This window comes from Podarcis melisellensis (genome assembly GCF_964234715.1).
Source record: "Podarcis melisellensis genome assembly, chromosome: 14".
In the NCBI taxonomy this organism is placed as follows: domain Eukaryota; kingdom Metazoa; phylum Chordata; class Lepidosauria; order Squamata; family Lacertidae; genus Podarcis; species Podarcis melisellensis.
In genome coordinates this window covers 31,539,501-31,561,540 of record NC_138546.1, presented here as the reverse complement: position 1 = coordinate 31,561,540, position 22,040 = coordinate 31,539,501, and the positions used below count along the sequence as shown (strand labels likewise).

General features: G+C 45.5%; 1 protein-coding gene across 1 annotated transcript in view; it reads left to right on the top strand.

The window, feature by feature from the left end:
• The window catches only part of IGF1R (insulin like growth factor 1 receptor), a 181,499-nt gene that overhangs the window by 3,092 nt on the left and 156,367 nt on the right, over positions 1 to 22,040 (top strand). The window contains exon 2 of the mRNA XM_081888411.1: positions 18,472 to 19,017. Within this exon, the coding sequence (XP_081744537.1) occupies positions 18,472 to 19,017 (546 nt within the window). The remainder of the gene's footprint in view (positions 1 to 18,471; positions 19,018 to 22,040) is intronic.

Below are 22,040 nucleotides of genomic sequence, written 5' to 3'. Positions count from 1 at the left end.
AGCACAAATAAAATAAGATTGCACATTCTTTTTAGAGTCATTGGGATTCCTTCTAAAATGGTTTCTTTTGAGCTGTTGGACTAAAAGGCCTTTTTTCAGGGTGTGTGTTCCAGATAGTAAACATAACATAGCTGCTTCTGTCTGGGGGGAATTCATCTTCGTAGTTCAGTTAAAAGCACCCTCATTGTGTGGTGCTCCTGTGTTTGTGTGTGTGTGTGTTTTTTAATGCTCATGTTAAGAGAAATGGTCCTGAGCAGATAATTTCATGCTGTAGCCCCTCCTCATAGTAGAGGAAGGAACATTTTGTCTTAATTTTTATGTGATTTTTTTTATTAAAAAAAATAGAATGTGTCATAGTCCTACAAGCTCTTCCATTTTCGGTCATAAGAAGCCATGCATTCCTAAATAGGAATACACAAGCGTTGAGACCAAGATTGGGGGTGGGGAAGGCAGGGTGTGTGCATGTGGAAGCTTCAATTAATTCACTTAATTTTAAAGTTGCTAAAATGTGATTGGTGAAGAAAATAGTAAACACAGTTGATTAAGAAAGCAAGTGATCTGTTGTTGACGCTTATGGTTCTTGCTGAGATGTCTTTGTACAGCACTGAAATGTTTTGAAGGCAGAGAGGTGTATGTGTATGTGTGTGTGTGTGTGTGTTGGTACAAATTGTGTGTTAAGCTTTTCCAAGCAGGTGGGCGGGCCCCTTATGCATGAGGCGGGTTTTGCATGGACACTTAACTTGAATTCTTACCTGGCCTTTAGGTTGTTTCCGAGGTAGAGAGTGTGCGCATTGAGCTTCCTCCATTCAGTCCTTAAGGCGTTGACAAATATAGGCTGCTTTGACATCAAAACAACCTCCCTCTGTACCTTATTGATTTGTGTGGCGGGGTGGGGAAATCACCCCAGTGCTGGTCCCCATTTGCTGCACTAAAACTGTGTTATTTAGTAGAGCACATTTCAGCTCTGTTCACTTAGATCTCTATCTCCGAATAGGTAGCAAAAACCCCTCATAGCTGTAATTATTTCTGTGAGTGTGTGTGTATAGTATCAACATCAATATCTCTTAATGTGCTTGCTGATAAAGCGAATATAGCTAGCTTGAGAGAGCGTAAAAGGTAATTCCCAGTGTAATTTAGATACTTGAGTGCAAAATGGCCTCGCCACTAAGGGGATTGGTGTACCGACTAAGAACCTAGGTGGCAGAGGGACTGGATATTTCATTGCAAACCACCAGTGAGAGGTTATATGTCAAGGGTCCATGGTGACGAGTGCGTTCCTAAATATTGTGTATTGCTTGTGCCTCCTTAGATTCTTACAGCTTGCTTGCTTGCCAGCTCCGTTTAAGCCAGTATGTTCTTTGGCTAACTGAATTGTGGATGCTGCAAACTGTTTTGGTACCTGAGCAAAGGATTGCATAATTGGATGCAGTTATGACTGTGCAGTTCTCTTGACAGGTGGTGTGTTTGGGGGTATTCACAGTGGAATTGGGGTTGAAGGTGAGTAGTTATTTGATAGCAGGTGCAAACGATGTCAGAAGGAAATGAATGCAGTTGAAGCCTTGGCCCTGTCCTGTGCGGAACAAAAATAAGGGTAAAAATTCGGCTCTGGAGGTTATACCACTGAAATCAAACACTTAACGTGGGTTATAAATGAGAGGATACAATGTTAGCATATTACCTGGTATCAGCTGTAGATGACCTTGGGCCTAAGCAGATAAACTCAAATTTTCTAAATTGTCGAAGATTTATAGGAAAAACTCATTTTTGACGCAAATATTATTTTAAGTGCTTATCGCTGCCAGTTGCGCTAAAAGGGAAAATAAACATAAAGATGCTTAATGTGTTCACTTGGAGGCAATTTTTAATTGGCACAGGTGATTATTCCTCCTCTTCCTTGTATATGTAGGCTTAAGTCTTAACTCTTTCACTTACCTGTGTTGTGGCTCAGGCATCTTAAAACAAACTGGCATTCTAAATTTGACGAACAGTTCAGCTTTCTGTACTGTACTAATTCAGAACCCACCCACCCCCATTTTGTGAACTAGCTTTAAAATTGATTTTAAATGGCTAACTTGAATGAAGCCATAATTATCCTCTGTTCAGAAGAAGTCCTTCTGTTCCGGCAACTTTGCCATATTTAGATTTAGTGATGAAGACACTGTGTTCTGGTTATAATGTTTTGAACAGAGACTTTCCTTTCCTTGTAAACCAGTACTCCATTAAAGCCAAGCTCCTTTGCTCAGGATGTACACAATGGATCCTAGGTTTTGTTGGTGGTGATTTACAGTACAGTCCTAACTGTGCCTACTCAGAAATAAGTCCTGTTGAATTCAATGGGGCTGACTCTCCAGTAAGTGGGATTAGAAATGCAACTTTGGTTATTTGGAGTAACCACCTCACAACCTGCTTCTAACCACATGGAGGTGTATCATCTTGAATCTGGTTGATTTTTATGTATTTAGGATTAAAGTAGTGATTGTGAGTAGCCTCTTAACTGATTCCTTTGCTATTACTAGGATATTATTTTAAGTATTTAAATATGCTTTGATGATGTTAATAGTTAGAAAAATGATGATGGGTGTTCTGCTACTCTGAAATTTGGAACCGTGAAAATCTAGAAATAACTTAATTTGCTTAGGTTGGGTTGGGGTGAGAATTTTTCTCTACCTGCTTAGTTAATCCTGCTTGTGTATTGATGGGTCCTAAGAGAAGCTAAGCAAAATTACTGTAAAATTCACACATTGCCAAAGCCCTTGTAGTAGATCTGGTAAGCAGGGAACGGAAAATATTACCGGTAGTTTTCTTTCGCTTCCTCCCATCTGTTCCTTCTAAAGAATGGATTTCATCATCAAGATCTTAGATACTCCAAGCTTGAAAGCCCATCCCTGTTTCACCATATCAAGACACTTCCTTAAAAGAACTGTAGTATTGCAGCCTTTTCAAAACATTCTTGTGGTTATGGTTTTTGAGGTATTCTTTCTTAGAAAAAAAGATCTCTTCTTAAACTTAACTGGGAAGTGCTTTGTCGACTTAGACTTCCTCCCTGCTTACTATGCTGTTGCAAGCTATTTCTCTTGAGTGGGTTTTCCAGACAGATTCTGTAGGTGCCATTTAAAAAGCTTTAAAATTCTCTCCTGATTTTTGGCTCACTCCCTTAGAAAATGTGTTTTGTATTGAACCCCAAATAGTGTATTTCATTTTTAAAAAAGGAACTTGCACAAACCTTGATTGACATAGGATTTCCCACCTATACGGAAAAGTGAATCTGCAGAGTGTATGGAACTCAAACTCTGCAAGCTCTTTAAATACTTGGAAGTTGCCTTGCTTCAAAAGTTTCTGAACACCTTCACACCCTGTAAAATCGTAAAACTCCCTAACATGTTGGGAGATGCTGCGGTTTTCGTACGCCTGAGTAATAAGGGAACTTTCCTAGCTGTTAGCCTGTCCCTGTTGCTCTTAGAAACTAATTATAAAAGGCAGCTTGTTATCTGGGCTCTTGTGCAACTTTGTTTAGTCTTCCTTCCATTTGTGGAGTGTGTGTTGAATTTTTGGCTGTGTATGTGCTGTTTTGAACCTGTGTGTGTGTTCTGCTGAGACAAAAAAGGCCGCTGAGAGGCTCTTTCCTGCAAGTTATGCATAGGATCTGGGAGCCCTGGCCTGCCATCCTGTGCGCACTTACCTGGGATTGTAAGTTCCCTTGGACTCAGTGGGGCTTAACTGCTGAGCGATGTTCATAGGATTGCACTGTCAACATCATAAAGACTGCAGCAAGTTTAGCATGCTCTGTGAGTTTTTGTACAGGAAGGTGCTGCTTTCTTACTTTACAAAAGGAACTTTCACTGATCTTATCAGAAATCTTAAACTGAATCCATTTTCCGTACGATGGACACAGATAAAGATAACACTTCTCTGTTTACAAAATCTAGGGAAAGCTGCTTTGCTAGTATGAATGATGTATGCTAAACATGGAGGATAACTTGATAAGAAATGCTAAAACACATTAAAGCTCTTTAGAAGAGGTATACTATTTAGCTCCATAGCTCTTCCATGGTGCATGTGGAGTGCTTTGCACATAAAATTTTGATGAGCACCCCTGTAAGGTAGGCTTGTGTTTACTGTATTGCATAATGTATTGTAAAGGGAGCTTAAACTGAGAGATGATGAATTGCCTAAGGCCATATTGGTTGAGGTAAGGCTTCAACCCAGTTTGCAGGTGGTGTCACAGTTAACTCACTAGAATGGTTGGAAAATACGTCGATTTCTTGGCGTTTCCCAGGATTCAATCAGCGTTATATGGACTGTTCTCGCTTAAAATTTCACAAGAACAAAATGTATGTTGGATTAGCTGATTATGTGTAAGAATACATTTGGTTCCTTTTAAAAAAGGAAATGAAGTGGTTCTCGTTTTCTAACAGGTGTAAACCAAGTTATTGCACTTCGTTGCAAATTCAGCACAAGATGCTAAATCCAGTGTTGGGAAACTTTCCCAGCTTTAGGGCCTCATTCAATTCTAGGCAACCTTTTGAGGGTCATTTGACAGTGGTACGCAGGGTCAGAAGCAAAAATGGCCAGAGCGACAAATGCTAATTCTTGCATTGCAGGGGGTTGGACTAGGTGACCATTGGGTACCTTCCAGCTCTAGAATCCTATGATTCTATGACTTCCCTTTCTGTGCATCTATCAAGACAAGCACGAAGCATTATCAGAGTTGAAAGACACATTATAGGCAGGCAAAAACACTCAAGAAATTTGTAAAGCAGGGCTGGTGAGGGGTGTGACTGAGGGGTAAGGGGGGTGTCCTTGGGAGAGTCCCCACAGCCAGAAATAGAGTGCTAAAGGCCGCTGGGAATGAAGTTCCTTAGCCCTGTATGAAATGGTGCATTTTCCCAAGCTGAGATAATAACCAAAAGACGTTCTATAGTCACTGTTTTAAATTCAGAAGTGCAGGCATCTCTTCATGATAGTCACAACCTTCTAAGATTATGCATCCTTCTCAGATTATATAATTATGGAACAGTAATAATTAGGAATGCATTGCGATGATCAATGCAGATCTTCATGTGTTGCCTTTCAGCCTGATCAACTGTTTTCTGTGAGCTTAACATGGGGAAATGGATTTGGAGTGCTCCAGTATCCTATCTTGAAGCGACCTAAGTTGTTTTCCGTGAAGTTGCATTGTACGTAAGAGAACTTGCACGCCATTCTCTTGAAACTGAAGTGCCATATGTTTGAAGTGTTCCTAAACACTTTGGAGCTTTTGGAGCATACAGCGACCAAAACGCTCCACTTCCATGCTGGTTGGCTGGCTGGCTCTGGAACTTTGCAGACGAGGGACCCAGCTGCAGAAATAGTTATATGACCCAAGACAGCTACACCACTGTATACAATAGTTCAGATTCAGTGTTGGAAATTAACCAGGCGCGTTTTGCGACTGACGTGGGTCTAATTACGACCATGTGGATGTCAGGTTGGTGATTGCAGAAAGCAAAATGTCACTTAGAGAAGGATCTGAAATATTTTTCTTGAAGCCTGAATTTGTTTTATTCTGGATTGTTTTATTTGATGTTTTAATGTGTTGTAAACCACTTTGAGATTTGTTCTTTAACATATAAAGCGGTATAGAAATGAAATCAACAACCACCACCATTTAAAAATGGCACTTAGACGTTCTATTGTGGTGACCTTAACCTAGGTTTAAGGTGTCATTTGGCGATTAGCTTATATATCTGAGTTTCTAACACTGTTTAGATCTATCCTTTCATTTTATTTTTAATAACCTGTAACACTGAGTTACTGCAGACCTGTGCAACTTATGTTTGACCAGCCATTTACAATGTTCCATTGGGCTGCAGTAAGCCTCCTTTTTTTGACAACTAGCCACTTTAAGGTCACGTAATGGATGGGTTGCAGTTGGCTCGCAAGTTGTGCAGGCAGTTGTGCAGTACCTTAGGCTTGGGGACATAAGAACCTGCCTGAAAGAGTCAGGGCAATTGGCCCATATACCTCAGTGTCCTGTACACTGACTGGCATATGTTCTGCAGGTTTTGCTGCTAGAGTCGTGATTCCCTGCTCCTCACCTGCCGGTCCTACCTGGAGATGCTGGGAATTGAACCTGTGGCCCTTCTGCATGCAAAGCAGATGCTCTGGCACTTGGACATCTGTCACTGATTGCTATCCTGGCTTGTTCACAGCTCCTGCCACTCTGCCATTGGCTTAGGTTTGAAGATGTGGGGATACAATGACGGTGTGAAGTTGCCGTTCTAGGAGTCTGGCCAGCCAGATTGTTGTCTTTCGAGCCCATTTTCCAGGAACCAACAGCAAAATAACACAATAGCTAACAGCTATGCGTGTTTTTTCTAGTAATAAAAGAAAACTTGCTCAGGGCCTCACTTTCCTTACAAGTACAAGCTAGCGCAGTGGTTTCCAGTTGCTGGCCCACAGACCCCAAGAGATCTGTGCCACATACCCATCAGCTGTCTGGGACAACATGTTTTGGGGTCCATGCTCTCGCACAGGTTACGTAAGTCGTGGGAGCGCAGCCAGGAAGACGCATGTCCCAGTTTGGCGCTGGGGCATTTTGGAGCGTGTGGTGGCACCATTCACATAACAAAAACTACTACCAAGATAACAACAATTTCAAAAGTAGATGATTCATGGCTTGGCTTTTGAAAAAATGGGGTCTTCATAACTTAGCTAATTGGGAACCACTGGTGTAGGGCAGGGGTGTCCCAACAGGACCTGAACCCTAAAAAAAGCTCAACAACTTTGACCTGACCCCCCCCCCAAGGGGCAGATCACTGCCATTTTTTTTTCTGTAAGTAGATCGTAGTCTCTTGGGAGTCAGACGCCCTGGTCTAAGTCATTTAAAAAAATTCTTTTAAAGGTTTGTGGCAACATTGACCACTTGCAATGGTCTTAATTGGTAGCTGGTTGTTTTGTTTTTTTATTTAAAAAAGCCCCTTTGCATTCACTTTCTGTGGAAGGCAATGTTCACTGGATGCTTTAACCTTAGCATACTTGGGAGAAAACTTCACCAATTTGGATGTGACTTCCAAGTGTACATCTTTTAAAGATTTAAGGAGGTGACTATTTTCCTGGTGGGGCGAGAGTTAATGCTAGTAATAGTCGTTCTCAGCCACATGCCTCCCATTTCCGTGCGCAGATGAGTCTAGCTGAACCTGGTGACTTCATCTCCTATGTGATGCCAGCAAATAGCATCAAACTGTGTGATGCCAACAAATAAGTATTGAAAAAAATGGAGGCGGGGGGGGGTGGTGGTGGTGGTGGAATGGGAAGCGGTCAGGGAGAATGTTTATCATGTGTAAACCTATTGATGCTACAGCACACCATAAGTGATAGCCCTGTTTACTTCGAAGTATGAACCAATATTGTGGTCCAGCTGGCTATGACTTTACATCTGCTGTGTTTTGAATTTTGCTCTTTTGTGTGTATGGGGGGGGGGGAAGGAACATTATTATTTTGGAAGGGGAATCGAGTGAAGAGCAACGCTTTGTAGCGGCAGGCAGCAAGGGTGGCTCAGAACGAGCGGCACGCAGCACACGGCAAACAAACCATTGACCTTCTTGGCTTATTGCTATCAGCACAATCCAAAATTCAAAGGGGCTGCTATCTTGTTTTCTAAGTTTCCCAGATAATAAAGAAACTCCTGGGGGGCGGGGAAAAACTCGTGGCCATTGATATTGCCCTGTGACCTCTGCTCCAGTTGCTTGAGAAACCTGGAGAGCAACCACTCTCACCTCAACTACCTGAGCTGTTTGGAATGGGGAAGCCATGGATTCCCAGTACGCAGGAAGCTTCCCTGTTTGTCCATCTAGCTCAGTCTTGTCAACCCCTAACTGGCAGTGCTTCTCTGTGATTTTGGGCTGGGTTCTCTCAGCCCTACCTCACGTTGCCAAGGATTGAACCTGGGCCCTTGTGTATGCAAAGCAGATGCTGAACCCCTGATGCTGAACCCCTTTGCCAACATGGGAATGGGAGCTTCTCTACATGTAAAGTGACGTCTAGTGCTGGGGCCTGGCCCTGATTGTACAGTGGTGCCCCGCAAGACGAATGCCTCGCAAGACGAAAAACCCGCAAGACGAAAGGGTTTTTCGGTTTTTGCGACGCTTCGCTAGACGATTTTCCCTATGGGCTTGCATCGCAAGACGAAAGCCCATAGGGAAATCTCGGGGACCTTTTTTTAAATGCTGGCGGTGGGGAGCAAAGCCTTTTCCCCCCCTCCGGACTTCAGAAGAGGTCCAGGAAGGCCGGCGGGGGCGAAAGGCTTTGCTCCCCACCGCCAGCATTTTAAAAGCGGTCCGGGATAGCAGGGAAGCGCTTCCCGCTATCCCGGACGGCTTTTGAAGGCAGGCTTTTGAAGGCTGCCTGCCTAACCGGGGGCTTTTAAATCGCCCCGGGACTGTCCGGGGCGATTTAAAAGCCCCCGGACGGCTTTTGAAGCCTCCCCCCACCGCCCGGCTTCGGGGCATCGTCCCGATGCCGGGCGGCGGGGCAGGAACGCCTCTCCCAGCCGCCCGGCTTCGGGGCATCGTCCCGATGCCGGGCAGTGGGGCAGGAACGCCTCCCCCAGCCACCCGGCTTCGGGGCATCGTCCCGATGCCGGGCGGTGGGGCAGGAACGCCTCCCCCAGCCGCCCGGCTTCGGGGCATCGTCCCGATGCCAGGCGGCGGGGCAGGAACGCCTCCCCCAGCCGCCCGGCATCGGAACGATGTCCCGAAGCCGGGCGGCCGGGCGGGAAAGCCTCCCCCCGCCGCCCGGCTTCAGAACGATGTCCCGAAGCCCGGCGGCGGGGCGGGAAAGCCTCCCCCAGCCGCCCGGCTTCGGGGCATCGTCCCGATGCCGGGCGGTGGGGCAGGAACGCCTCCCCCCGCCGCCCGGCATCGGAACGATGTCCCGAAGCCGAGCGGCGGGGCGAGAAAGCCTTTGTCCCCCCTGCCTGCCTTCCCAGGGGCTTTTAAATCGCCCCGGACAGCGGAGAAGTCCTCCGCTGTCCCGGGCGATTTTAAAATGCCGCCCGCCAGAAGAGGTCGGGGGAAGGCGGTTTCCATAGGAACGCATTAATTGATTTTCAATGCATTCCTATGGAAAACCGTGCATCGCAAGACGAAAAACTCGCAAGACGAAGAGACTTGCGGAACGAATTAATTTCGTCTTGCGAGGCACCACTGTATTTAGGGCCCAACATTCATAGTGGGGTTTGACCTCTTAACCGAGGCCAAGGTGGGAGTGTGGGCTGTGCTCTGCAGAGGGTGGTCACAGGGGAGGGCCACACCCAGCCCTACATGATTGGGAGCAAGCTGTGCAATTGTGGCAGTTCTCCGTCCCTCCATAAACAGTGCTCAAAATTCCTCAGGCAGCAGGCATGTTTTGCAACCAGCATTGGTCCACTTTCAACTGCATGGAGATTTCTGGGTGCCGCATTGGCGACTGACACCTTCATCAAGCCAGATGACTTGTGTGCAGCAAAATATGCGCATCTTGGAACCATGGACCCTTTGCTGTGTACATCTTAGTCCTCCATCATTACATCATAGAAAGTGAGTGCAGGGCTGAGTACAGATAGATTTGTGCTGCAGCCTTTTCACCAGCCACCCAAAGGGAACTCACATACCACAGTTTAAAAACCTCTGCCTTAGTCTATAGGCTATAAAATTGTAGAGTTCGGAGGGATCCCAAAGGGTTATCTAGTCCCAACCCCCACCTCTACTTTAGACCTTGCAAAATTTGACACAAATATATTGTGGCTGGGAGAACATTTTTGGAAGCCCAGAGTTGATTTGCCAGCGAATGAACTTAACCAGAGCGCCTTTTTTCTGTTCCCGTTTTTTAAGGAAGCTAAATTTTCATAAAGTCAGAAGGTGAACAGTAACCATTGGAGCGTAGCGTGATATTGCAACTGGGGGCACACATTGAACTGGTACTCTCTTGGAAGGGAGAAAATAGCATGCTGGGAAATTGATTAACCGAGGAAATAAATTTATGCTACCTGTTACTAGGACTGGGTGGGTGGGGAGGGGAGAGGGGAATAAAATGGGCAGCAGTTGAATGAGAGGTAGCATGAGAAGCTTAGCCAGTGATCCTGCGCAGGGTTGAATAAGACATCTGCTTTCAAAGTATTTCTGGACGCCTCAGTAACTAGGCAAATGGGACTTCGGGGCTTGCTTAGAAAGGAACCGGAAGGTTAAAACTGTGGTCTTGCAAATAAAAGGTGCCACCATTGGTTGAATAGAAATGGGTTGGGAGGGTGAGGAAGAGGTGTGTCTCGCCTCTCCACTAGCAGAAGTGCTGTGTTTATGCATCTTCCTTCAGTCGAACTAACTTCCTCTTTTACAAGTGCCACAGATAGTGCAGCGTAGTGGTTGGAGCACAGCCTTAGTACTGGGGTGACCAGGTGCAAATCTTCATAAAGGTAAAGGTAAAGGTACCCCTGCCTGTACGGGCCAGTCTTGACAGACTCTGGGGTTGTGCGCCCATCTCACTTAAGAGGCCAGGGGCCAGCGCTGTCCGGAGACACTTCCGGGTCACGTGGCCAGCGTGACATCGCTGCTCTGGTGAGCCAGAGCCGCACACGGAAACGCCGTTTACCTTCCCGCTGGTAAGCGGTCCCTATTTGTCTACTTGCACCTGGAGGTGCTTTCGAACTGCTAGGTTGGCAGGCGCTGGGACCGAGCAGCGGGAGCGCACCCCGCAGCAGGGATTCGAACCGCCGACCTTTCGATCAGCAAGTCCTAGGCGCTGAGGCTTTAACCCACAGCGCCACCTGTGTCCCTGCAAATCTTCATAGCATCATCATAATGCTTGCTGCACAGCTTTGGGCCTGTCACATGATCTCTACCTTCCTGACAGGGTTGTGAGGATAAAATGGATAGGAAGATAAGCCACTCTGGTCTCCTCCTTAGAGGTGAGCTATCAGTGTATTAAATAAATACTTCTCGCTTTTATTTTTTTTAAGTGTAAAATGACTCCTAAGCTTAGAGAAGGATCTCCCACAGTTGGAGATTTCATACTGGAGTGGCTGTATCTGAGTTGAGGGAAAGGTTTGGGCCTGTTTGTTTATGGCATTTATATCCCACCTTTCTTCCACAGAGCTCAGTAGGTCTGGGCGATGCCAGCTTTTCAATATCGCGCAAAACACTGTGATACAGGAATACATTGCAATGTTGACAGGCGGAGGGAGGAACAAGCTGTATATGCCGTGGTCCCTTGAGGCGCCAGGGCAAAACTGCCTCAGCTGCCTCCAGCGCCTGCCACGCAGAAGGTGAAACTGCCACCGCCAGTGCCTGGCTCAGGGAGGAAGGAGGCAGGGGAGAGCATAAGGCACAGGCAAGCCCCGGGCATGATATGTTGCTGGGCAAAGGCGTCTTCGCTCTCTGGCCCTCAAAGCGGCAATATATCAATACATCGCCCAGGCCTAAAGCTTGAGGTGGCATTCACGGCTCTCCCCGTTGCCCCCACAATGTGAAGCAGATTAGGTTTAGAGCCAATGACTGGCCCAGTGTCGCCTAGTGAGCTTCATGGCTGAGTGGGGATTTGAATTCTGATCTCCCGTATCTTAGTCTACCACTCCCATTCATTACACCACACAGGCTTTCTGGCTGTTAGAACAAAGCTTGTGTAGGTTGGCTCTGCATTTGTTTTTCGTACCTTTTCGTCACCCCTTTCCTGCTTCCACTGGGTACTTGTTCCCAGTTCTTTTGTTTTCTCTCAAATGCCCAGCGATGTGTAATGCTCCAGTCCTCCCAACCCTGCCAACTGTGCCATGAGTGTTGCAAGATTCAACAGGTGGGAGGAGAATCTGGGATCGGCAAAGGCAGTGACATTTGCTTGGCTCAGTTATCACACAAGGGCCTCTGCAGGGTGGTGGTGGGGAGGGAATAAGTCAACATAGGATGCTATCTAGTCAGACTCTTGGGTCCATCTAGTTCAGTATTGTCTACACAGACTGGCAGCAGCTCTCTGGAGTTTCAAGTAGGGTTCTCTCCCAGTCCTATCTGGAGATGGTGGGGATTGAACCTGGGACCTTCTGCTTTCAAGGCAGATGCTCTACCACTGAGCTACAACCCTTGCCAACTTAATGCGCTGTGCTTGCTCCAGAGCTGCTGTGCCTAGGCTGAAGTGGATGCAGTGGTGGCAGAAGTGTCACCAACACCCTTCCAAGGCTGAAAAAATATTCCCCCTGGCTGACGCCTCCAGTTTTGTTATGCAGCTAAGCATAATAGCTTATTTATTGCAATTATATTTATCCAAGGAGTACATAGTTCACCCCCTCCTCAGTTGATCCCTGCAACAACCCTGTGAGGTGGGTTAAGAGGCAGTGACTGGCCCAAGGTCACCCTGTGAGATTCATGACTGAGTGGGTATTTGAACCCTGGTCTCCCAGGTCCTAGTCTAACACACTAACCACTACACCACATTGGCTTTCTAGAGTACTTCTGCTGTGGGGCAGCTATATGAATTAAGTAGGTAAATAAATATGGGGAAAGCAAAATGTTACTTGGAGAAGGATCTGAAATATTTTCATTGAAGCTTGAGTTGGTTTTCTTCTGGGCTGTTTTATTTGATGTCTTAACGTGCTGTAGACCACTTTGAGGTTTTTTTCTTTAAAATATAAAGCGGTATGGAAATGGAAACAACAACTCCTCCCACTGAGGGGGAAAAACGCCGCCCGTAACCTAAGTTTAAGGTGCCATTTGGTGATTAGCTTACCGTATATATCTGAGTTTCTAACACTGCTCAGTATTGTCTACACTGACTGGCAGCAGCTCTCCAGGAGCCCTACCTGGAGATGCCAGAGATTGCACCTGAGAGCTTTTGCTTGCAAGGCAGGTGCTATACCATTGAACTGTGGCCCTTATCTCTTATTCACACCATACAATTAGTCACTATACAAAAGCCCTGGTTTCCCCCAAAAAACTATGGGAGCCATAGTTTAAGGGTGCTGAGGGTTGTTAAGAGACCCATGTTCTCTGCTGCCCTGAGCTACAATTCTTGTAGTTCCCTGACAAGAGATTGATTGTTAAACCACTCTTAATGCACAGAAGTTCCCAGAATTCTTTGGGGGAAACCATGACTATTGGCTAAAGGGCTTTAAATGTAGTGGTGTGATTGTGGCCAGGGTGATAGAAGAGACTAGTTTCTCTTGCAAGTGCTCCTGCGTAGTGATGCTGAGCTGTTTGACCTCTCCCTACTGGTTGCTGGCCCACTCACAAGTGCCTTGAATGTGTGAACTGCTTGTTGAAGGCTAGATGACATTCATAATTTCCCATTTGAATGTGTTCTTGAGTGTACCAAGTCGTAAGAGGTTCCGGCAGGGCAATCATTATCTGCATTTGTTGTCTTTTAGAGGTGAGATCGCTGGAGACTTGCATGTTTGGTGGTTACTTATTTTAGATAAATACAGTGGTACCTCAGGTTAAGTACTTAATTCATTCCAGAGGTTCGTACTTAACCTGAAACTGTTCTTAACCTGAAGCACCACTTTAGCTAATGGGGCCTCCTGCTGCTGCCACACCGCCGGAGCACAATTTCTGTTCGCATCCTGAAGCAAAGTTTTTAACCTGAAGCACTATTTCTGGGTTAGCGGAGTCTGTAACCTGAAGCATATGTAACCCGAGGTACCACTGTACACAAGTTTATTTCTTTCAATTTGTATGCCACTTTCCCATTATAAATGTGCCCGAACAGAAATGCGAATTGGTACATCATTACAGTCTTCTGTTGCACCACGGTTACCCTAACACTGAGCCATGATTCTCCACATAAATTTCTCAAACTGTTACTGCTTTGGGTGCTCCCGCAACACTCCATTCTCCGTTTATGATATTTTGGGTCCTGGCAAGTTTGGCACTAACAGTGCACACCTAGAACGAGGCTTGCCCTTCCCTTACAAAGGAGCGATTTTTTAAAATAAAGTGCCACATATTGCTGAGCTCTCTGTTTGTACCATGACCCCCACTCTACCACTCCAGCAACAATGGAATTCCAATAAGGAGTGGAATATTTTTAACTTTGTATGCAACAGTGGAAAGTCGATCTAGTTGATTGGAAGTTCCTGCTTAGGAAACTCTTGTAACATACACAAATGGCTCCTTGAGGACAGATATGTGTGTGTGTGTCCTTTTACTATGTTTTTATATACAGTGGTACCTCTGGTTAAGTACTTAATTCGTTCCGGAGGTCTGTTCTTAACCTGAAACTGTTCTTAACCTGAAGCACCACATTAGCTAATGGGGCTTCCCGCTGCTGCCACACTGCCACCACACAATTTCTGTTCTCAGACTGAAGCAAAGTTCTTAACCCAAGGTACTATTTCTGGGTTAGCGGAGTCTGTAACCTGAAGCGTATGTAACCCGAGTTACCACTGTATGCTGGAAGCCGCCCAGAGTGGCTGGGGCAACCCAGTCAGATGGGTGGGGTATAATAATTTTTTGCTGTTGTTGTTAGGCCATACAGCTATTTTGCCTGAGAGAAATCCTCCTTGTGGTGTAAGGGTTAAGTTTGAGGCTCCACCCCATGGCTTGCTTAGGTTTGCAAGGGGGGAAATGCAACATGCTTTGAATTTTTGGAATTCCTAACCCTAATAGTTCACTGGATGAAGGAATGGTTTATTCATAAGAGGTGGGGGGCCTCCCTCCCTTTTTGCATTCACCAGACCTTTCTCCACCCCCTTACTTCCTGATGATCTGCTCCCAAGATTTATTGGGGAGGGTCTAAGACTGTTTGTTTGTTTCTCTCTTTCCTATTGAAAGGCAGCCTTTGAAGCGGCAAAAGCTGTGCTTCCTGTTGCTGTGGCTTGAGGTTACAAAGGGAACAGATCATGGAAGTCTAGTCACTTGCTTGGGCCTTTTTCAGAGGAGAGAATCCTTAAAACATACACACACAAACAAACAAACAAACAAACAAACAGGACCCCAGGAAACATCCTTGCATCAAGGCCACATGCGCACCATACTATAGCACTATACAGTACTATACTATAATATACTATAAAGCACTATAATACCACATTAAACAGTCAATTTCTGCCAAAGAATCCTGAGAAGTATTGTATGTTAAGTTGCTGAGAGTTGTTTGGCGGCCCTCTGTTTCTCTTAAAGGTAAAGGTAAAGGTACCCCTGCCCGTACGGGCCAGTCTTGACAGACTCTGGGGTTGTGCGCCCATCTCACTTAAGAGGCCAGGGGCCAGCGCTGTCCGGAGACACTTCCGGGTCACGTGGCCAGCGTGACATCGCTGCTCTGGTGAGCCAGAGCCGCATCCGGAAACGCCGTTTACCTTCCCGCTGGTAAGCGGTCCCTATTTATCTACTTGCACCCGGAGGTGCTTTCGAACTGCTAGGTTGGCAGGCGCTGGGACCGAGCAGCGGGAGCGCACCCCGCCGCAGGGATTCGAACTGCCGACCTTTCGATTGGCAAGTCCTAGACGCTGAGGCTTTAACCCACAGCGCCACCTGCGTCCCATTTCTGTTTCTCTTGCAGAGCTACAATTTCCAGAGTTCCCTGGGAAGAGGGGCAACACCCTGGGAACTATAGCTTGTCCGTGCTCCTACCTACAGTGTGTATGTAGTTTAGGCTGTCAGTGGCTACTAGTCATGTTTCTGAATGTTGGTTGCTGGAAACCCAAGGTGGAGAGAGTGTTCTTGAGATCCGAGTCTGCTTGCAAGCTTCCCACAGCTGCTTGGTTTGCAGCTGTGAGAACAGGATACTGGAATAAGTGGGTTATTGGCCTGATTCAGCAGGGCTCTTGCATGCTCAGTTTCAGGGGAGAAAAGGCTGGTTAAGAGATACCAGTTTGGTCACTCTTTTCCCCACTCTGCCGCAGTCTTTCCCTAGATGTTGTTGGACTACAGTTCCCATCATCCATAGCCAGCAGTGCTAGTGGGAATGGGTCCATTTTCTGGGCTCCAGTGGGAGTCAGTGGGGGGGGGTGTATGCTTAAATACAGAGAAACTTCACAGGGACATGTTTGAATTGGGAACATAGGTAGTTGTATTTACAGGGAAGTTTTGAGTGTACTTGCAAGGTCATGATAGGGCATAGCAGAGACACCTGTTGCAGAGTGTTTGCCATCATATTTATGGTTGAAAGTTTCAGCTATTGGTTATGGAGGTTGAACTGCCCTTGGATTTGGCCCCCCCCACATATTCAGGATATATGTACCCTCGTGCAGCTTCTTTGTCAGAACCTTGACATGTTTAATAGCCATTTTTGGACATCTGCTGAGTCGATCTGGGCAAGGAGAATGTGTTGATCAGAGCTAAAAAAAAAGAGAAAAGAAAATTTTCTTTGAGAGTAAAGTAACTCATTATCTTCTCTGGGTGGCATAGCATCCATCTGCTGATATAAAAATGAGTATGAAGTAAAGCTTGTGTTCCTTTAGAGGTTAAGCGTAGTTATATAAATTCTCTGGATTGCGTACTAGTTAGAAGGAAGTGGCAGAGTGTTTGCTAAAAATGGTGAATGAAGAACATTGTAGTCCTCAGTTTTGTCCTTTGGAAGATTCACCACGATAAGCGCAAGCACACACACACACACACACACACACACACACACACACACACTTCCTCTGTGTGTAAAATGTGGTCCAAAGAAAACAGAACACAGCCAAAAAGAAATTGTAGCCCTCTTTGAACTGGGATCAAGTTTGTCTTTCTAATAGATTAGTTTCAGGGCAAAATGAACAAAAATAAGAAATAATGTGTTGTGCAGTCGTTAGTTGAATTTTCTGAAAGGAAGGCAAGATGGGACAAAAGGGCAAAGGCAGGTGTAAAAAAGAAAAGCAAAAATGCTAGATACTGCTTCTTGAAAAACATTCAAATCTTATTAAATCATGTGAATTTGGTCTTGAAACCTCAAAACTCTGGATGCATTGTAAACTTAAATGGTCCTTCAGGGGAATGAATAGTGAAGTCTTATTAAGTGGCTATTAAAAAAAGGTGCCCTAGGTATATTCTCACTTTGTCTTCCAGTGCTATCACTCTTGTCTTCAGTCAAAAAAACAGACCCCAAGGGGAGCTTTGGATGTCAGGAGTGGCTTGGGTTGTCTGTGACCTCCCTGACACAACATCAAACCACCGTTTTTTAGCATTTCGTGCTCAAACCTTAGGCATTTCTGCTTCTCCTGCCTCTTTCTTCCTCCTGTTTTCAGCCAACTGCAGTCACTTGCTTGCTCAAAACTTGAACCATGGTTTAACTATGATTTAGGGAAGCAAACCAACTTCAAGCTGTGGCTTTTATGGTCCTGCCTCATTTCCCTAACCAACAAATACAATCAACCGTGTATTTAAGTGCTTGCTTGGGATCCGTCCTTCTTCCACCAACCTGCTTGCTCACCTGCATGCGATCTGTCTAGCAGGCTGTGCCTGGCATAGAAACCAAATGGCTTGCTGCTTCTGTGCCCAGAATTGGAGCTGTGTGCTGCAAGAGGGATAGATCTCTCATTCCTTCTTCTCCCAGCCCTCAGCAGGATAGTAACTTTAGTGGGCTTAATTGCAATGTTGAGGACAAAGCTCTGGTCCCTCTCCCCCACCCCCAGTAAAAGCATTCTATATAGCAGCATTACAGTATCAGCAGTTTGATTTTCAACTCCTTCCCTAATGATCCCTAGCATGGAATTTGCCTTTTTCATGGAAGCTGCATGCTAGGTCAACAGCTTCATTGAGCTATCCACTGTGACCCCAAAGTCTCACTCCTGGTCAGTCATTGCCCCGTCAAACTCCATGAGATTATCTCTGAAAGTTAAGGTGGCTTTCACAAATAAACTTTCTTATTTTGAATTGCATTTGCCATTATATTCATTCACTTGGGGAAATTACTTTTGGAGCTCTTCACGGTCCTTTTTTTTTTGCTTTGAGCCTGAAACTATTTAGTAACATCAGCAGACACGGCCACCTTACTGCTCACCCCTAACTCCAGATTCTTTATGAGGAATTTAAAAAGCTTTGGTCCAGTACAGATCCGCGGCAGCGTGGGATTCCCTCCCTTGGGAGAACTGCCCATTTATTCCTGCTTTCTGCTTCCTGCTGCTTCGCCAGGCCTTCTCCTCTTATTTCATGAATGCTAAGCTTACTCATGAGTTTTTGGTGAGGTACTTTGTTGAAAGTTTTTAGGAAGTCCAAGTACACTGTGGCTACTGGATCTCCGCTTGTTGACATTCTCAAAGAACTTTAATAGCTTAATGAGACTGTACTTACAGGACTCATAATAGGTTAGTGTGACAGAGGGGAAGAATGGTCTCTGATGCTTTGTATTGGAACCCATGAAATCCTGTCAGGGTATGTATGATAGCCACTCAAATGTATGGTGTAAATGTGGCCTGAGCGTTTCTAAACCGCAGAACTGTTTTGTTTAATTTTGTTTATAACCTTAAGCGTTTCTTTAAAGATGAGTCCATGTATTGTTTTTTAATCCTGTTCTTTCTGTTCTTCTCCCCACCCCCGTTCGTTTGCCTTCCAGTTTGTGGGCCAAACATTGACATTCGTAACAATGTGGAGCAGTTCAAACAGCTGGACGACTGTACGGTGATTGAAGGGTACCTCCGGATTTTGTTGATCAGCCAAGCCGAGGACTTCAGTCACTACCGCTTCCCGAAACTCACAATGATCACAGACTATCTGCTGCTGTTCCGTGTGGCGGGCTTGGAGACCCTCAAAGACCTCTTCCCCAACCTCACAGTCATCCGCGGCAAGAACCTTTTCTACAACTACGCATTGGTCATCTTTGAGATGACTAACCTCAAGGAAATTGGACTGTACAACCTGAGGAACATCACCCGGGGGGCCATCCGGATCGAAAAGAATTCTGACCTGTGTTACCTCTCTACCTTGGACTGGTCTCTGATCTTGGATGCTGTTTCCAACAACTACATCGTGGGGAATAAACCGCCAAAGGAGTGCGGGGACTTGTGTCCGGGGACAGCCGAGGAGAAGCCGCTTTGTGAGAAGACATCCATTAACAACGAATACAGCTATCGCTGCTGGACTTCCGGCCACTGCCAGAAAAGTAAGCATGGGTGGTTAACTTCTGCCCCCTTCTAAAAAGCATTTCATTAAGGAATAACACTCCTCTCAACCTCTTATAACGCATACACCTGACATGTTATCATTGACAGGAGCTGTCTGTGAAAAGGCACGGTTTTAAAAACAGTGTGGATTTGGGCAGAATTGACTTTGAAACGGCAGATAATTCTGTTTGCCCACTTCTTGAACCAAATTCTAGAATAAGACAGAGAAGGATCAGGTGTTATATGTTTATTGCATGGGTGGGGACACCTATGGCTCTTCAGATATTTGTGGACTACAGCTTCCATCAGCCCCAGCTAGCATGGCTAGTGGCCATGGATGATGGAAGCCATAGTCCCTGATCTTTTTATACCCGTCTTTGCTTTCATGATGGAATTTGAGGTCCTGGAAATATTCAGAGTTGTATCCAGTGGTGTAATTTAGCTGATGGTAAGGGAGCATCAGTGGAAGGGGGAGGGAAACAATTTTCAATCATTTCCCTGCTCTAAATCTGCTCAAGAAAGTTGTGGGAAACTCAAAAGCATATTTAGGGGCAAGTTATTTCTTGCGGGGGTGCAAGAAGGTGGGGGGATAGTTGAAAATGGTTTCCCTCCAAATTGCACTGATGGACACCTCAGTGTCTTCTGAGCAAGGCCATTGGATAAAACCCAGACTCCCCAAGTGTTCTCTTCTTCCAGGCGCTGACCAGATTAGCTACAGCAGTTGTCGTTCTCTGGTGTCCCTTGAACCATAGCCTGGTACCACTTTGGGCAGCTGGTGGGGGGTGGGCAGGATAGTATGTCAGGACACTTCACAAGAAGAAAAGCATGCCCCACTGGGAGGGTAGGCAGGACCCTATATGGATAAAGACTAGCTTTGTATGTGCGGATAATATTTTCTTCGCGTTGAGAAAAACACAAACATGCAAATCCCACCACCACACATTGACAGCCTTGGAAAAAGCATCAACACTTCTGTATGCTGAATGTATAACGTCACGGAAGTTACCCTGGGTACTGGCTTCCGTGTGTGTGTGTGTGGAAAATCATAGAACCACATAACCAGATGGCGGTTAGGTGTGTTTGTGTGCAGCATGTAGATATAAAGTTACCTGAAATTTGAGAGGGAGGCAGAATATGCAGGTCCTTTGATTTTTACTGTTGCTCCTCTTAGAGAGTCGCATTATAGGAGAGACTCCACTTTGTGGAAATGGGTTCTACATGATGCTGACAAATCTTCAAAAGTGCAATGTAGTGCATTTTTTTAGAACGACAATGCCCCTCCTCTCCCATTTCAGGCTTTCAAATGGATCTTTCACTTGTCTATCAAAGCAATTGTGGACGGAGGTGGGTTTTTTGGAGTATATATGGATTTTGAATGTGGTACCTAGTGGTTTTACGTAACCATTACAGCTGGGTGCACAGGTGAAATTGTTCTTGTCGCTACTGTTTGCAGTCTTATCACCTGTGGCAGAGTTTGCCTTCCCCTGATAAAAGCAAAACAAAACACTTTTGTTTTTGTTTTCTGCTTTGGGATGTGCGTGTGGGAACTAGGACAAACATGCCTGCCGCTCGGATAATGGGTAGTGCATCCATTCCTGTATTCATCCAGTGGCGTTGAGCAAATGGAACTACGGCAGTGTGTTTTGAAATGGTGAAGGGGCCTATGGATTATTATTTTAAAGCAGCAGCCTCTATTATGTAGTGAAGATGCAGCTGGCATCAGTGGACAGCACCAAACATAAGGAGAAATTTATGGCATGTTATCAGTAGGAGTGAAATATTTAGGTTGGGAGGCTGTACTCTGTGGGTCTGTTATGAGAAAGACCCCCAACCTCATATGAGATGTGGGCAAACATAATCCATTCTCTCTGGAGAGAAATTTGGGTAGATTGGGTTTTGCTTCATTTATTTTAAGTTACATAATGTATTCAAATGTTGGAACCAGAGAGAAGGGTCATATCCCAGTAATAGGGCCTCTACTGGGCAGAAGGCTCTAGATTCAATCACTGGCCTCTCCAGGAAGGACTGGGAGAGATCTAATCTGAAATCCTGGAAAACTATTGTCATTCACTGTCGATAATACGGCTTCCCCTGTTCCATTTCATGAAGTAAACTTTGTGAGGTAAGCCAGTATTATCCCCATATTACTGATCATAGGAACTGAGGTTGAGTGGTTGGAAGATTGAATTGGGGAGTCCCCAGCCCATTTTAAGCTAATTCTTCTTTGAACATGGTGTACCCTTGCTCGCTTAATCCAAAAACACCCTCTTGGGGACCCCTTGTTCGAAGCAACTTGGTACAGTCCAACTTGCTCATTGCTGTGTCTCTCTCCTGAGAGGGAGGAGACGGGATATTAAGAGCCCCATCTTACCTGGTTGAGTCCAACTGAACAGGTCTAATGATGCAAACGACTTGATTCCATGCCAGTAGCCATTTGGAAAGTATTCACGTTGTTGGGTTTCAAGCAGTACTGAGAAATCAGCTGTTAAAATCTATCCTGCGGTACTCTTGGTACTAGCATTTAATAAATGAAATAATGGCTCATATGGATGGCTTTGTTTCACCAGAATTCAAGTGTTCAATATTGTGGGTCCAGTTCTGTGACACTCTCTCGTCAGGCCTTCCTTACCTGTTGTATGTCTGGCACTTAGTGAAGACTTTAAAAAAAACAACCCACAAATCAGCAGGGATTTTAAGTGTTTTGCTGGTTAATTTCAACTGATTTTATTTCTCCTATATTCTAAAAAATGTAAGGCTGCCTTCGTGTAGCTCCCATTGGTGCTATAAATGTACAATGCAGTTGCGGCCTAGTTTACCTGGGAGGCTGGAATGCACTCCCAATACACCAGGAGACTTGCGTTTCTTTCTTCTCCTCCTTCCACACATGAGGTTTTGGTGGGAGGTCCTCACCTCTATAGGTGCAAACAAAGGATGGTTTGGGCAAGACGCTAGAAGTGTTTCCCAGGCTTCAGCAGAAATGGCACATTTGTCAATAGTCTGTTGTGGGCTAGAAGCTTTAAAA